Raw genomic sequence first — 16,497 nt, 5'->3', positions numbered from 1 at the left:
CATCGGTTGCGGTCCTGATAATCCCCCGATCTCGAATCCGATCCTTTGGGCCTTTTGCCCGAACTCGCGGCCACCTGAACCTCATCCGGCTTCCTCTTCCGGATCTGCTCCAAATCAATTTCCCTCTCCCTGGCCCAAGAAATCATATCTTCCAGCGTCTTACAGCCGGACCTGCTCACGAACTCCCTGATGTCAGCCCTCAGCATCTCGTGATATCGGGCCTTCTTCATTTCCTCATCCGCGACATACTGCGGTACAAGAAGAGCCCTCTCCCTGAACTTGGCGGTGATCTCCGCCACAGTCTCAGTGGTCTGCGTCAAATCCTGAAACTCCCGTGCCAACTGCTGCACCTCAATAATCGGCGAAAACTCTGCCCTGAACCTGGCCGAGAACTTGCTCCAAGTCATCGCGTCCAACGCGGCATCATCCCCCAAAGCATGACCAATCTCCTCCCACCAATCTCTTGCTCTGTCCTTCAGAAGACAGGAAGTGAGTCTGACCTTGTCCCCCTCAGGGCACCGGCTCGTACGAAATGCGTTGGCAACATCAGCCAACCATCTGCTGCTAGCAATGGGGTCCCTAGCCCCATGATAATCTGGTGCCCCGCAAGCCCTGAACTCCCGAAATGTCAAGGTACGCGCTCCTATCAAGGCCATCATCTCAGTACGGAAGGCTCCCAGCCTCTCATCCAAAATCTCCAATATACCTTCCTTGACCGTGCCAAAGATCACAGGAGTCTGATCTAGCATACTGCGTACAACCTCGGCGGATATCAACTCCCTCATTCGTTCCTCGAGTTGCTCGGCTCCTGAGCCCGAGCCTGATCCCTCTCCGGCGCCTGATCCGCCCACTGGTCTCTCTCGCAACGTCACCATGCTGAAACACATAACACGACCACTATCAGAATACCCATCACTGCTACGAGACCAAACACACGCGCTACCAGGTTCCTGTTCTTGTCTCGGCCTTTCCCGAATCGAGTACAGATCCTCTGCTTTCAGTAGTACGGTCCCATACTACCTTCCACATCTATCCATACTTTCCTCAGGAATTGCTTCGACTCCACCAGGTCCCTTATCCACTACTACTGCTCCCAACACTATCTCATCCTAGGCTTACCCTGGGAAAACCTCTGACTCAACTCAAACCAATCCTCAGCTGCTGAAGGTCTTATTGTGATGCCAATTAGCCATCACCTGGATACCCTCACATGTGACGAGGCTCAGATAATCCTTCAAGTAAAAGACTCGTCCCTACAACGGTTGGACTCAAACAAGAGCTGCGCAATAGGACCAAATCCAGCACTCTGAGATTATTCAACCCTGATCACATGTGACGTGTCGTATCCACCTAATGGCTAACTCCCATCACTCAGTATCCCACAATGCACAAAGCAAGCAGCATTCAGACAAGGGAAACTCTAACCACAACATACTCAAGCAATCATATCCACATAGCAAAAATCTGAACTAGCATGCAACGCAAACTGATAGAATCACACAAGCTCATAAACTCAGGCATAACCTAAACAGAATATCCTACTACTGTCTAATCAGCACTACTATGCAGCTCAAAAGCACAAATAACAGGCACATAAGGCATCATCCCTAGATCCTTAGTCCTATTCTAGCATGCTGTTCTATTAACTGATAATCATAACATAAACTTGTATGTGTATTTTGGGGTACTTACTTGAGCTCGGTTGATTGCATGCACCACACCCTTTTTCTCTTTTCAAAGTTCTTTTCTTTTTGAATTATTTTTGCTTTTCTAAAACTGTTTTCTTTCCCAAAACCTTCTTTTACAAAATTGTCTTTTCATTTTGAAAACTTCTATACCAATTCCTCGGTTTGAGTTCAGACTCACCCGAGAGCATGTCCGAATCCCTCAAACCAAGGCACTGATACCAACTTGTAACGTCCCAAAAATTAAGACTAAAAATTTCTTCTAATAAAACATTACTTAAAGCAAATTCATCATTTCAAAACATAAGCTGAGTATTAGTTTCCAAAATACATGTTCGTTATCAGAGTAAACATTCCCAAGCTGTCTAATCTATGGTGTGTGCCATGCGATCACCCCGAGCTCTTTCCTCCGCTACCGGAAGTACCTGAAACCAAAATGGAAAACCGTAAGCACGAAGCTTAGTGACTTCCCCACCCTACCACATACCATGCATAACCACATACTGCACATACTAGGCCGCGCCCGCTATCCTGGGCCTCGCCCACTACAATGACCCCGCCGATCCAGGCCCCGCCTGGCTTCGAGCCCCGCTCGGATACAGATCTGTTTCACTTAGGCCTCGCCTGTCACAGGGCCTCGCCCACTAACATATAATAGCACATAAACATTTCACATCTCATCACATAAGCTAAACACATACTAACGAATCCTGTCCTAAGGCCTCGCCTATCTCTGGGCCCCACCCTTGTCCTACTGCTGATGAGTCATGGAACCCTATCCATGCTCCTACTGATAGTGAGGTACGGGCCTAGCCCACCATCACTCCTTCCCTAACTTGGGCCTCGCCCCTGATCTGCTGCTACTGAGATGTGAAACACCATCCACACTCTGCTATTGGTGAGATACGGGACCTCTCCCACACTCACCTCCCTACCAGGCACATACAAGTATCACACAGACAACAAGTATAAACTATCACATAAACCATTCCTTGGGCACCCGCCCTCTGTCATTGGACCTCGTCCCGAATATCATGCTAGCATATTGTGCCTAGGGCTAACCCCCGGGTCTTCTACTCATCACTACATGGGCCGGCATTGTGGCCGTAGACCCATTCATACAAAGGGAAACTCACCTGCACTGGCTGATCTGGCTGATGAACCCACTAGCTGCTGCACGGAAACTCTCTGAACTTCAGCTCCACTCGCTCCCCGAATTACCAATATCAATGCAACACTGAGTCTAACTGACCACCGACAGACAACCAAGTCAACTCTGGTCAAAGTCAAAGTCCTGGTCAACGTCAACCTTCCAGGTCAACCCTACTCGCCGAGTCACCCTAGGGACTCGCCGAGTTCATATGTTCAGAGTCCTTCTCTTTGCGACTCGACTCGCCGAGTCAGTCCATGACTTGTCGAGCCTACCGATTTCCGAGTCCTGACCTGTCCAACTCACCGAGTCTCCAATCGACTCACCGATTCGAGTCTAAACTCGAAGTTTTTGGGGTTTCGTGACCTGACTCGCCGAGTCCAAGACAACCTTCAATAGACTCACCGAGTTGTTCATCCAACTCGTCGAGTTCCTACCCAACTTTATCCAACTCGACGAGCTGTTCATCCCACTCGTCGAGTTCCTCCTCATCTTCATGCTGCTCGCCGAGTCCACTCAAAGGACTCGCCGAGTCCATTCAGATCTCTATACATGCAGAGGACTTTTGAGTCATGCATGGACTCCAAACTGTAGATCTACCCTTCCCAAGCCTATTCCCCACGTAAAGTTGCAAACTTTACGTGTAGAGAAGGAGATCTAGGCAAAATACACCACAAAATAGGGTTTAAGGCAAAGAGGCTCCATAATCAACTCAAGGGCTGAAACTTTATGCTTTCCAAGACCAAAATACACTTAGATTTAAAGTAGCAACTCCAGATCCGGCTTCTAACTCACATGGATCACTACTCATGGCTAAAAGCCCCAAAACTCACAACCAAAATAGATCTAAAGGAAGGGAAACGACTTAATACCTTCAGATGTTCAGAAATATCTTCCCAATCTCAGATCTATAGCCCCTCCTTGCTCCTTCAAGATCCTTCTTCCTTCTCCAAGCTTTAATGCACTCCTCAAGACAATAATTAGCTCAAAAATGGATATGACGGCTAGGGTTTGGTGTTCTGGGTTAGAGGGGCTGTAAAGGAACCCTAAGGGAGAGAAAGAGGCGCTTAAATAGGCCCCAAGTCCCGAATTTAGGGTTTTCCTCGAACAGACCTGACTCGCCGAGTCTCCTTGGCCGACTCGTCGAGTCGGTCACTTACTCCTCGACCCGGATCCCGCTTGGACTCGCCGAGTTCTTCCTTGGACTCGCCGAGTCCCCCTTAAAGTTAGGGTTTTCTTTCCTTTCTTGGCTTTCAAAACTTTGGGTGTTACATGCATAGTCGTACACAATGATCTTTTCCTTACTCTCGTCACAAAATCCTCTAAGAGAGACAATATTTTGATGTTTATAGCTTGTGAGCAACATGATCTCTCTCCAAAACAAAAGATCTGTATCGGCCATGGTACAATCCAATCGCTTTACAGCACACATGACTTGTCCCTTAGAGTGTTTGAATTCTCCTCTGTATACCTTCCCTGCAGATCCACTTTCAACAATGAAGTGGTCATCACCAAAGTTGTTTGTGGCATGCTTTATGATATCAAGTCCAATTCTGAGGTGTCCAAACTCTTTCACTAAGGACGAATTTGTGTCTGCGACTGACTACAATTTGGAAAAGAAAGTTAATATTTCCTCGCAATGATAGTTAGAGCATCTTTAGGGGGTCTTCCTCCAAGAGTTTAGGGTAATAAGGATTGCTAAAACAAATATAATTACCCGAAAAAGAAAAGTCAACTTACTTGATATTCAAGGCTTGTTTCAAGTTCTCGCACGATCTGCTCTATAGATGGACGTAAATTGTACTCTCAGTGCAAACATTGATAGGCAATTTCTGAAAAGATCTTGTAAGAACTGGGATGTATATCATCCTTTATGTTACGACAAACAAGTTCCTTTAGCTTCTTTCGTCTATGATGGTATCTTACTATATGAGTCAAAAATGGAGTAGATGTATCATTAATGTTAATAATACATACCCTCCCGCACAAAACCTCAAACAAAACAACACCAAACGAGTAAATATCGGATTCCTTTGTTAGTATTCCCCTCTCCATATATTGAGGATCAGTATACCCTACTGTACCTACAACATTATTATTATTGGTGATAATAAAAGAGTTTTGCTGGTTGGCTGGAGCGATTTTGGCTAAACCAAAATCTGTGATCTTGGCATTCCAATTTTCATCTATTAAAATGTTGGAACTCTTGATATCGCGATGCAGTAGTCTTTGATGACCCCCAGCAGGATTATGAATATATGCCACTCCACGAGCTGCTCCGATGCATATTTTAAGGCATTTGACCCACGTTAACTCGTGGCTGGTAAGATGTTTGTCGAGACTTTTCTTAGATGCATATTCGTAGACTAGGATCTTCTCATCTTTCTCTTCACAATAGCCTAAGAGGGAGATAATATTTTCATGCTTATAAGCTGAAAGCATAATGATCTCCTTCAAAAACTCAGGATCTCCTTGGCCAAACTTGCGATTTAAACATTTTACAGCCACTGTCTTTGTCGTCGTCTCGTCCGAAATGAGTTCTCCCTTGAACACCGGTCCAAATCCTCCTCCGCCGATGTGATTATCTATTGCAAATTCGTTAGTTGCTTTTTTTATAGCATCTAGTTTCATTCTAAGGTGTTCGAACCCTTTTAGAATCGGCATCTTTTTGATGATTGATCAAAAATAGGAAACAAGAGTAAAAGTTTCAAAGAATAAAAGTAGATGTGTTTGAGAAGATATTGCGTCTATTGCTGCTTGTGAATATATAAAACATACGGTCTTAGTCAACTCTCTCCTTACCTAATCGATGTTCAGTCTTACTAAAATAATGAATTGCCAGCTTGCATGCACTTCTTAGAAATATCTAAAACTTAAGATCTTAGTCGACCTTTCTCTCCTTACATAACTGATGATTCATTTAATGATGATGAATTGCGTAGTTGCAAAATGAGTATAACAGAACTAGCACGTGCCTTACCAACCTTTATTAATTATTCCCATGTGCTTTAAGAATTAAGATTATCAAATTGTGATGCATTTATAAAATGTCTCATCTCCGGCTTCGTATTCACTAAAATGCCATTAAAATTGTCATAGTTCAAGGGGTTGGTAGGTTGGTTCAATGACCAACACCGGCAGAAGAGTCATGGTTTAGATCAATGGTATAATTATCACTTTGGTTTTTCTAACGGCAATAGAAATTTTATTAAAAAATAAAAACAAGCTGGAAAATTTATAAAAACAAAAGGAAAAAAATAATAAAACCGCAAACCATACATCAAGATAAGGCTTAATGATCTAGACAGTATTTTTTGTTCTCCCGGATCTCCAACATGGTATTTTGAGCTTTAAGAGACTAGACGGGAGTTGTTGCATCTATTAATGGCTACGAAGATTGTAACCATGGCATTTTGGGCTTTAATAAACTAGACAGGAGTTGTTGCATCTATTAATGGCTATGAAGATTGTAGACAGCTTCAATATTACCAACAATTAAAGTATGTAGACCAAGGGTGATATCGTCAAAAAATTTAGACAACAGGTTTGTAGACACCAATAATAACAACAAAGTTATTCTTAAAGCAATGACCAAGAGTATCACCTTCTAAGGGGCAACAACTCCGACGGACGTAGGAATTTATAGCAGCAGCTTGGTTTTAAAAAGCGTAATGCGCCCTAAGGCGCTAAAGCCTTTGGGAGCCAATGCGCTAAGCGCTAAGCGAAAGCGCTCGCCTAGAGCACATGATGCGCCAAGAATTAAAAAAAATATATATAAAAAAAATATGTAAATACTTATAAATAGTTTTAAATACTTAAAATATCCAAAAATCATAGTTTCATAATAGTATCATATTAGATCCCAAATACTAATAAGTTATAATTAGAGATCGTCTAAACTATCATCATCTTCGTCGTCAACTTGGACGACACCATCTCCTCCTCCATCATCACTATAGACACCGATATCTTCTTCCACATCTTCATCTACCAAATGTCTATGAGATGGTTGAACGGTTGTTTTTCCCTTATTAACGCTGGATGTTCCGGTTCCATCATTTTGTACTCTTGATGCTCTAGTTCGATAACTAGGCTTATAAGCACCGGAGGCATGAGCTACATCTCTCCAAGTTAAATCTTCACCAACAAATACCGCCTCATCATCAGTCTCGTCTTCCATTCTTCCCATCAACCACTCGTTGCTTTCATCAATCTCTTGTAGGATAAGGTGATCGTTCTCTTTGTCTTTTGCCCGTCGCTCCAAGGACCGATTGAATTTGACAAACACCATGTCATTCAATCTCTCTTGTGCCAATCTATTTCGTTTCTTCGTATGAAGCTACAAATAAGAAAATCAAAGAAAGTAAGAACACAAAGCAGAATTTCTATAGACAACAGATTTTCCAGCAATAATAAACAAATTCCAGCAAAAAAAAAAAAAAACAGATTTTCTGAAGAAAAAAAACAGTTTTTTCTGTAAAACAGTATTTTTTCTACAAAGAAAACAGTTTTTCTGTAAAAAAAATTTATATAAAAAAAATTTCCTGTAAAAAACAGATTAATTTGTAAAATCTAAAAAACATGTCAAAAAGACTTACATGTTGAAAAACACTCCAATTTCTTTCACAACTTGTAGCACCACAAGTGAGGCTAAGAACCTTTATAGCAAAAAAATTTTGATTAGGAGTTGAAGATCCAAATGCTCCCCACCAATCAGCTATAAAAAACAAAAACAAAAACATAAAGGCAGATTATAAATTATAATTTAGAAGAAAAAAATAAGTTGGAATTTACCCGGTGATTTTGTCTCTCTATGTCTAATAGCCATAGGATTACCAAAGAGTCCTTGTGCATTCCGATATTTGTCCAACTCTTCCGAAATCTTGTCTTGAACTCGTTGATCGGGAACAAGCCTCATAATGCAATCATACAAACCTTTTTCCACTTCTTCACAAGCTACCCCACTAACATCTTTATAAAAGATTCCCGGGTTCAAGAAGTGTCCCGCCGCATGCAAAGGTCTATGTAATTAACATTCCCACCTTCGATCTATAATTTCAAAAGCTGTCTTGTAGTCATCCGGTCTTGAAAAGCTATCACGAATGGCCTCCTTAGCCCTATCCATGGCCTCATAAATGAAGCCCATAGCCGGATATTTTTCTCCATCAACAATCCTAAGAACTGTAACTAGGGGACCCGTCAACTTAAGAGCATAATGCACATTTCTCCAAAACATGTCTTGCATAAAGTAGGTTTTTACTTTTACCCCCCCCCCCCTCCCATCTGAAGACCACTTAGATGATTCCCACTCTTTAGAAACCACCATATTCCTGAAATTGGCTCTCTGTTTGTGGATTTGGGCAAGAATGATGAAAAATGTTGCAAATCTTGTGATAGTCGGCCTATGTAAGTTTCTTTGGTTTGTGAACTTTCTCCTCATGTTCACAAGAGGCACATGGCTATATATATACCCAATTGCAAAAATCGACTTCTTTAATGCACTTTTCACCTTTGGAACTTGTTTGCCTATATCTTCCAACATCAAATCTAGGCAATGTGCGGCACATGGTGTCCAATATAGATTTGGTCTTTTAGCTTCCAACAACTTCCCTACAAAGTCCACACATAAAAAGTAGTTGAAATTAGACAAGATATTAGCCTTCATAAAAGATAAGATATTAAGTTTGGAAGTTAAAAATTTTACCCGCCTTCACATACGCTGATGCATTATCGGTCACCACTTGTACCACATTCTTTTCACCAATTTCCTCTACCATTTTATCAAGAACACGGAACAACAAATCTGCATCTTTTGAAACATCGGAAACATCAAGTGACCTCTTGAATACCAAACCCTTTGGAGAGTTCACCATGAAGTTGATGATGTCTTTTTGCACCACGGAATCGCGCCATCCATCAGATAATATAGAGCAATCTTTTTCAGCCCATTCTTCTTCATGCTCCAAAAGTTGTTTTTGAACATCTTTTACTTCGTTATTCAGTATAGACACTCTTAACTCATACATAGATGGTGGTTTCAACCCAGGACCAAATTGTCCAATAGCTTCAATCATAATTTTGAAGCTATCATACGTCGCAGCATTGAAAGGAATGCCCGCATCAAAAAACCATCTCCCAATGTGGCGACAAACTTTATCTCTAAGGTCCTTTCGACAAACTTCATTGATGGTTTGTTGTTTCCCATCCTTCTTCTTACCTTTCATTGCGTCTTGTGGGTTAGGAGTATAGTACATATCAATTTGACCTTTTGTTCTTGGTTTTTTAGGAGGGGGCATCTTGCTACTACCACCTACTTCAATAACATCTTCCTCCTCATTTTCAATGCCCTCATATCCATAAGCTTGTTGTTGCATCCGAAAATTTGCTTCCATATGTTGTTGTGCCTTTGTTTCACCCTTCTTTTGCATGTATGCCCTACATTCTTCTCGAACATGATCCGAGCAATTTGGGCATTTCTTTGCGTCTTTATGACCACCAATTAAGTGTATTTTGAGGTGGTATACTCCTCCTTTCGTAACTTGTCCACAAAAAGTGCACGTAAAACTGTTTTTATTATTTGGATCTTGAACACCATATCTCCTACCCAGGTCATCCGAAACCATTCTGTAAATAGTAAGAAAACCAAAGTTAAGTAACACTTAATTAATAGTTTAACAGTTAAAACACTTAATTGTCACTTTATTTAACAAATAACAATTTAACAGCACATATATAGTCATACAAATTACATATTTACAACATTAATACCTTGTATTAATATAATACATTTACAGATTACATCATAATCATTATATATAATTTATATATAATATATCATATATGATATTATGAAGAAGATCACATCAGATTAAAAAGTATGTCACAATCGTGATAACATGAAAGAGATGTAACTGGAAACAAACATGATACATTAAACAGTAAGTTATATTAAAAAGTAAGTTATATACAGGGGGAAAGAAAGATCAAAAGAGATGTATAATTGTATATAACACTTTCTGCATCAGTAAATAATATATTATATAATATATATAATAGTAGATTAGTAGTTACTGTTACTCTGTTTCTGTTACATTCGTGATCATGAATCAAGATTCATGAATGCATAATGAAAAGTTAAGACTTAAGAGTTGATATAAGAGTAGAATCAGAGTAAAATGAAAGAAAGAATAGTACCTTGATGTTTAGTGGAAGACTGGAACGAACACTGGAATTCTGGGAGTACAGTTGAGTTGAAGAAGATGGATGAAGATTCGGAATTCTTGGAGAAAACAGTTGGAAAAGATGGATGAAGTTTTTTTTTTGCCGCCTATGAATCCTTGTCGTGTGATGTGCAACTCTTGGTTTCCAAGATTTTTTTTTATTCATTTATTTAACCTAATGGCCCACATATAATTAAAAGCCTGTCACCCATTAAGTCGCGCTTAAGCGCCGTTTACCGTGTACAAAAAAATCGCTAAAAGTGGCCCGAGTCGAGCACATTAAGGAATCGCATCGCCTAACTAGGTTAGAAGCGCTTCTGCTGATCGCATTGGCGCCTAGCGCTTTAAGCGCGCCTAGTCGGCGCATTTTTAAACCAAGAGCAGCAGTATTACAAATATATATATATATATATATATATATATATATATATATATATATATATATATATATATATATATATATATATATATATATATATATATATATATATATATATATATATATATGAGTTCATTAAAAATAACAAACTAGTAGTTATCGAACATGAATTTTAAATTTCACATCTAGATTTATATTTTTTTGAAAACGATTCATTACATCTTCGATCTTAACCTTTATAAAAGCTTCTTTTTAGTATTACAAATCACGACACCGATCAAAAAATCATTACTTATTTTGTTATGCGAGTCTGTATTCAAAAGCTTCATCATGGAAAAACATTTTCCCACTGTTGCGATCGGGATGGGTAAAACCAAAACTTACTTTAACAACCTAAGAACGATGTTTTCATGTTTTCACCATCAAATGAAAAAGGTCGGAAATGAATCACGAGGACTCAAAGCCCCCATGTATTCTAGTGAACTGACCATCTTTATGTAAAGAGTGATAATATATTTCAAGTTCATCATCAAGTTACATCCTCTCTAAATCTTTAAAATCATTCTTATACAATGACTCACTCAACTTCAACAACTTTGTTTTGTCAAATTTAGCAAATGAATCACAAGGACTCAAAGCCCTCATGTATTCTAGTAATTGGTGGTTATTTCACTAAATTACACTTTCTCAAATTTTAGAAATAGTTTAAAAAGAACACGTCTAAGTAATTCTAACCGTAGTGATCAAATCAGCATGTTAACAAATAAAAGTGAAGAGAGAAGGATGTGGATTGAGAAGTTGGAATTAGAGATTAAGAGGTCAAAGGATGATGTCATTTATCTTAAGAGAGACAATTTAGCACTTTTAAAACAAAGGAATATTATGACAACCCAAAATTTTCTATCATGTACAGTCAAACACTTCATTGAAAGTCAAACGCATTCCTGCTATCATTTAGCACAATTTGGAGTCTGTTTGAGCATTCTGAGCCTTGTACAATTAAGGGATAAGTGTCGGGGTTTATCTGTCGAAGCTATAGTACAAAGAACAGGCCTATAACACCTTAATCAGGAGTTCACGGCCAACACAAGGGAGTTTACGGCCGTAAACTCCATGTGGGCCGTAAAATCCTCCTATATGATGAAGTGTTGGCCATTTTGTTCATTCCTTTCTTTCCCTTGGTTGAAATCCTCTCAAGTATCATCCCGATCTTCGTCCCCGATCTTCAAAACTCGTAAGTTTCTTGCCCTAACTAGTTGATATCTTACATGAACTAGTGATCTTACATGAACTAGTGATCTTACATGATTTCATCCGTGAAATCATTCCATTTGTGTAGATCTTCAAGTTTCACCAAGAACACACACTAGTGTTCTTGGCCAAAACCGACCATTCAAGCTCCTAGATCGCAATTACTCTTGTTCTAACTCGTTGTACACTAGGTTTAACATTCTTAGAGCTTAGAAACATCAAGAATCAATAGATGAATGAGAGTTTACGGCCAAGGATCTCCCAAGGCCGTAAACTCCCTTTAAGGGTGCAATGATGCCCTTTTCTCCTTCCTTATGCCCAGAACTTTATCTAGAACCATACACCATTGAACTAGGGACTTCAACATCGAAATGGTACTTCATACCATGAGTTTACGGCCGTAAACGCATGCGGAAGTGGTCCCTAGGCCGTAAACACAAGTTAAGGTCATTTCTTGGACCTTAAACTCACCTAGCCTCTTGTTTAGCCTTAAAACACTTAACCACTTAAGACATCATAGCTTTAAGCCTCAAATGGAGACCCTTTATAGAGTTTACGGCCAGGAGTAAACTCCCCTGGGCCGTAAACTCCATTAAGTATGGTCCATTGACCATAAACTCACTTACAATGCCTTGCAATCTTTTGTTGCGACCCAATGGCCTCCTAACACTTTGACTAAAGTGCTTTCCACACCTTAGAATGTTTATACTTGTCTAATTAGTGTTATAATCACTAATTGTATATATACATATGTATTTATATGTTATTAGGATCATTGTGTGTGATTAAGTCTTCACTTGACACCAAGCACTTGTCTGACACTTCCATACGATCCACTCACTGCAGGTGAGTTCATACCCCTTAATTAACCTTTTAAATGTTTTTAAATGTTTATAAATGCTTTTATGGGGGGAATACAAGTTGAATCATCTTAATTATTATATCAATCACATGGGATTAATAACTAGCATACAAATCGATTTACTACACTTTTAGCTGTTTTACCAAACAGATTACTTCAAATGAATTTCTCAAATGTTTTTACATGTTAAAACTCTTTATCAAATTGTCTTACATGTTGTATGTTTCCTTTCAAACTCTATTACAATTGTGTTTCAAACAAAGGTTTTTCTTATACTTAAAACTGTCTTATCAAACAAACTACTTTCAAATCGTTTTATAAACTGACATCAAGTCATCATTTCTTAGTTATTAAAGTTTTCAAAGGTTTTACAAAACTTCTTTTATACTTTTATATTGTCAAATGCATGCCTATATATGTATAGTTATATAAGTAATATTTAAAGGACTTAGGATGGCTAGCTCGCTTTAATTCCTTTTCCTCGTTGGGATGTGGCCTTAGGGTATCGGTTATTTGTCCGAATGTCGTCTAAATATTAGTTATATATCATGTATACATATATAGACATAAAAGTTCCATCAGTCAGTTCAGTACCTTTGGGTAGCAAAGGCATACTTTCGGTTATACACGTACATTACTAGTAACTATAATAGGTATGGTTAGGAGATACTACTTACTATTCCGAGTATAAGGAATCACACAAGAGTCAATTCGTTCATGAGTCTATACTAATACAATACATACTATATGAAGAGATACAATACACGATAACATAACAGAACACACAATAAAGAGAAACAGGGAGGAGATACAATACACGATAACATAAGAGAACACACAATAAAGAGAAACAAGGAGGAAGATACAATACACGATAACAAAACAAACATGATAAGGTGCTATAGCATGGAACAATTACAGGATCTAACTATACCAATGAATCACTAACGCATTGTTCTAAACAAAAGGTGATAGTTATATTGGGTATACATGATCATATAATCTTAATGTGGATGTTCACGACTTGCAATCATTGCAGGGGTCGCGTTTGGTTCCCAGAATCTCTTGACAGGGAGAGCGTTTAGTATGGGATCTAGCCATCACAGTATACCTTAATACTCAATTTAAGGCAATTAGTACAATAGTAGTCACTTTATACAATACTACAGTACTTACACTTTACAAACGATAAATACAAAAGGATACGATTTAAATAATTATATTATTTTCCTTATTACCTTTATTTTGTGATATATTCACATAAACGATGAGGTAGAAAATAGTTTTATAATATTAGTTATACATGGGAAAAAACGTCACATTTGCAGTGATGCATACTTTCAAAACAGTTGGGTCTTGGTAGAAGACTACTTTTTATACTAGTAGGAAATATGGGATTTTCTAGAGTTTTCAAACGTTTACAATTACTTACAAACATTTTCACTAATACAAACTTTTCTTCAAACATTTACAAGTCTTTTCTTTACAGTTTCACAAATCAAAGACACATAAATACTTATGAATTCACCATCTTTATTGCTGATACTCTCTTTCAAAATAACTTGTATTCTCAGTTCACAAATAGACAGGTACGACGACCAGGTTTTGTGAAGACGGAGCAGTCAAGACTCGTCTTTTATTTTGATTATTCATTATGTTGTTTTATACTATGAAAGAATACACTTGTAATTAAAATTATACTATTAATGCAATAGATGATGTTGTTGCTTGTTTACTACTTTGCATTGTTGTGATACTTTACATGACGTCCTCCGCCCCAGAACGTTTTCGCCGTTCTCGGTTTTGGGGTGTGACAGATTGGTATCAGAGCATTGTTTATAGTGAATTGAGTATATCAACCCATAAAAGATATACAGACTATAAATACAATGGGATTAAAAATACTCTGACCAAGAGTTTATACTTTTAAATAATAAAATATTTAACTAAGTATACAAACCTGCATTCATACTAAAATCCGTGTCACAATGACAAGAACAAAAGTATTACGATTGTTGAATATCACAAGTAAGCTCGGGGATGTATGGTCAGTCTTGGGAGTGGCATAGCCTGATCAACTATGTTGGTCCGAGGAGTGATTAGCATATGCCCAAGAATGGTTGTGATGTGGCAACAAGTCTAAAAACTTACCAACACTACCACAATGAGAACACTAGAACAGAACATAAGTCTAAAATACTATAGGAGTATTTTGTGTTACTATAATCACTTACTTGAGAAGTAAAAAGATCTTCATTACTAGTTCAATAGTTGCTAAGTGGATACACTAAGGTTATATGTAACTAGGATGTCATAGACTTAGAATCTGTGAACTTTTTCTTTACCCCTGTTCCTTGTGAATTTGGAGTTAAGGTCACTTATTCGAAGGTCTATCCTGTTTTGATACATATAACTGGTATGCACTTTACAAATAGTGATGTAACTAATGAAGATTATCTAATAATTATCTAGTTAGTTCGTCTAATAATTGTTTCCTTACCCCAATTCTCGCGTAGATAACATGGCTGGACTCCATCCCCACGGTAACTCGTACCTTCCGAACGAAGGCAATGCTGGATGGTTTGGAGAAGAACCCGAAAATGATCATCCAATACATTTGAATGATCACCATGTTGAAGACCTTTTGGATGATGATAACTCCAAACCCGAGGTTGAAAACCTACCCCTGGTAGCTCCCATTCCAAATCCTAACCCTCTTTCGGATTTTCATGGCCCGACGCCTCCTTGGGTAGAATGCTTGGAAACATGGAGCAAAGAGCAAGATCAACCTATGTCATTTAATGGAGACCGAAGCTTCTAAAACATAAACGAAGGGAGCTCAACAGACAGATTTCTACCAATCCTAGTCCGAAGAGTTGCCCGAAACGAAATTCAGGGCAAGACGGCTCTCCATCGTATCGAAGAGGTTAATGCCAATGCAAGAATGCATACCATCCGCACCAATCGCCTTGAAAACACACGTGAGAGATCTAAGAGAAACCATGAGACCCTGCTGCAAGCACTAACTGAAACTCGAGCCGAAGTCATAGAGCTCCAAGTACGCCAGAGGGTGTACGAAAGATACTTGCTTGATATGGAACGTCAACTAGCTGAACTAAGGGGTCGTTTGTTTCATTTGATTCCTAAGGAATTTAAAGGAATTGTAAACTAAAATCCAATACAAAATATGTTTGGTTTACAAAAGGAATGGAATATCATTTCCATAATTACTTTATAATTCTCTATATGAAAGATTTTCAATTCATTCCCCATGTATCAAGAATCTACATTCAATTGCTTATTTTATTATATTTTTTTTTGGATTGCACAATTATCCTCCCTATAAGGTTTTGGTAACAAATATCATCTATGTAATTTATATTTATTATAAAATAAATGACTTGTTGCTTTATATTATTATTATATAATAATTTTATTTCAATTTAAAAAATATTTTTATTATTTAATTGTGTTCAACGAAATGTTAGTTATTTTTTTAATTTATATTTTATAGAATAGTTTAATAAAAGATGTTGTAATGAAATAAAATTTTGTCGTGTTTATTAAAAAATATAAAGGGTATTTCTGTCATATTATAAAATTTATTTTCTAATTTCTTTGTAAAATCAGCAAACCAATTAAAAAACAGATTTCATTCCTCGTCCTCCAAACGCATTTCAACTTCTAATACATTCAGATTCTAATTCCTATGGATTCCAATTCTTTGGACAAATTCCATTCCTTCAAAAAAACATCTTGCGAAACAAACGCCCTCTAAGGGTTCACCATAGGGGTGACTGTCTCCAATAGGAGATGCTTTACTTTCCTTCCTTGTCTTAAAGAACCGTGTTCCTGTCTCTGTTCTGTGTAGCACTTTTCTATGTGACTACCTTATACTGTAAGTACTTTTAGTTAGGCCTTTATGCTGTCAAAGACTTTTCTACTCCGAA

The 16,497-nt window shown here is 38.2% G+C and overlaps 2 protein-coding genes and 1 pseudogene across 2 annotated transcripts; all 3 read right to left on the bottom strand.

Moving 5' to 3' along the window:
• Positions 1 to 3,447: 3,447 nt before the first annotated feature.
• Positions 3,448 to 5,564, bottom strand: LOC111897582 (probable receptor-like protein kinase At5g24010). Its single transcript, XM_023893536.3, has 2 exons — positions 4,576 to 5,564; positions 3,448 to 4,438 (listed from the first exon to the last, which is right to left on the bottom strand). The coding sequence occupies exon 1, from the start codon at positions 5,497 to 5,499 to the stop codon at positions 4,642 to 4,644; it is 858 nt and encodes a 285-aa protein (XP_023749304.1). The 5' UTR covers positions 5,500 to 5,564; the 3' UTR covers positions 3,448 to 4,438; positions 4,576 to 4,641.
• Positions 5,565 to 6,714: 1,150 nt separating this feature from the next.
• LOC111897577 (uncharacterized) lies at positions 6,715 to 8,275 on the bottom strand (annotated as a pseudogene).
• Positions 8,276 to 8,426: 151 nt separating this feature from the next.
• LOC111897578 (uncharacterized) lies at positions 8,427 to 9,458 on the bottom strand. The gene is made up of 2 exons (XM_023893533.1): positions 8,554 to 9,458; positions 8,427 to 8,445 (listed from the first exon to the last, which is right to left on the bottom strand). The coding sequence occupies exons 1-2, from the start codon at positions 9,456 to 9,458 to the stop codon at positions 8,427 to 8,429; spliced, it is 924 nt and encodes a 307-aa protein (XP_023749301.1).
• Between the last annotated feature and the right edge of the window lie 7,039 nt (positions 9,459 to 16,497).

This window comes from Lactuca sativa, chromosome 5 (genome assembly GCF_002870075.4).
Source record: "Lactuca sativa cultivar Salinas chromosome 5, Lsat_Salinas_v11, whole genome shotgun sequence".
NCBI classification, from domain to species: domain Eukaryota; kingdom Viridiplantae; phylum Streptophyta; class Magnoliopsida; order Asterales; family Asteraceae; genus Lactuca; species Lactuca sativa.
Note: the sequence above shows the minus strand (reverse complement) of the source record. Positions and strands in the feature narration are given on the sequence as shown.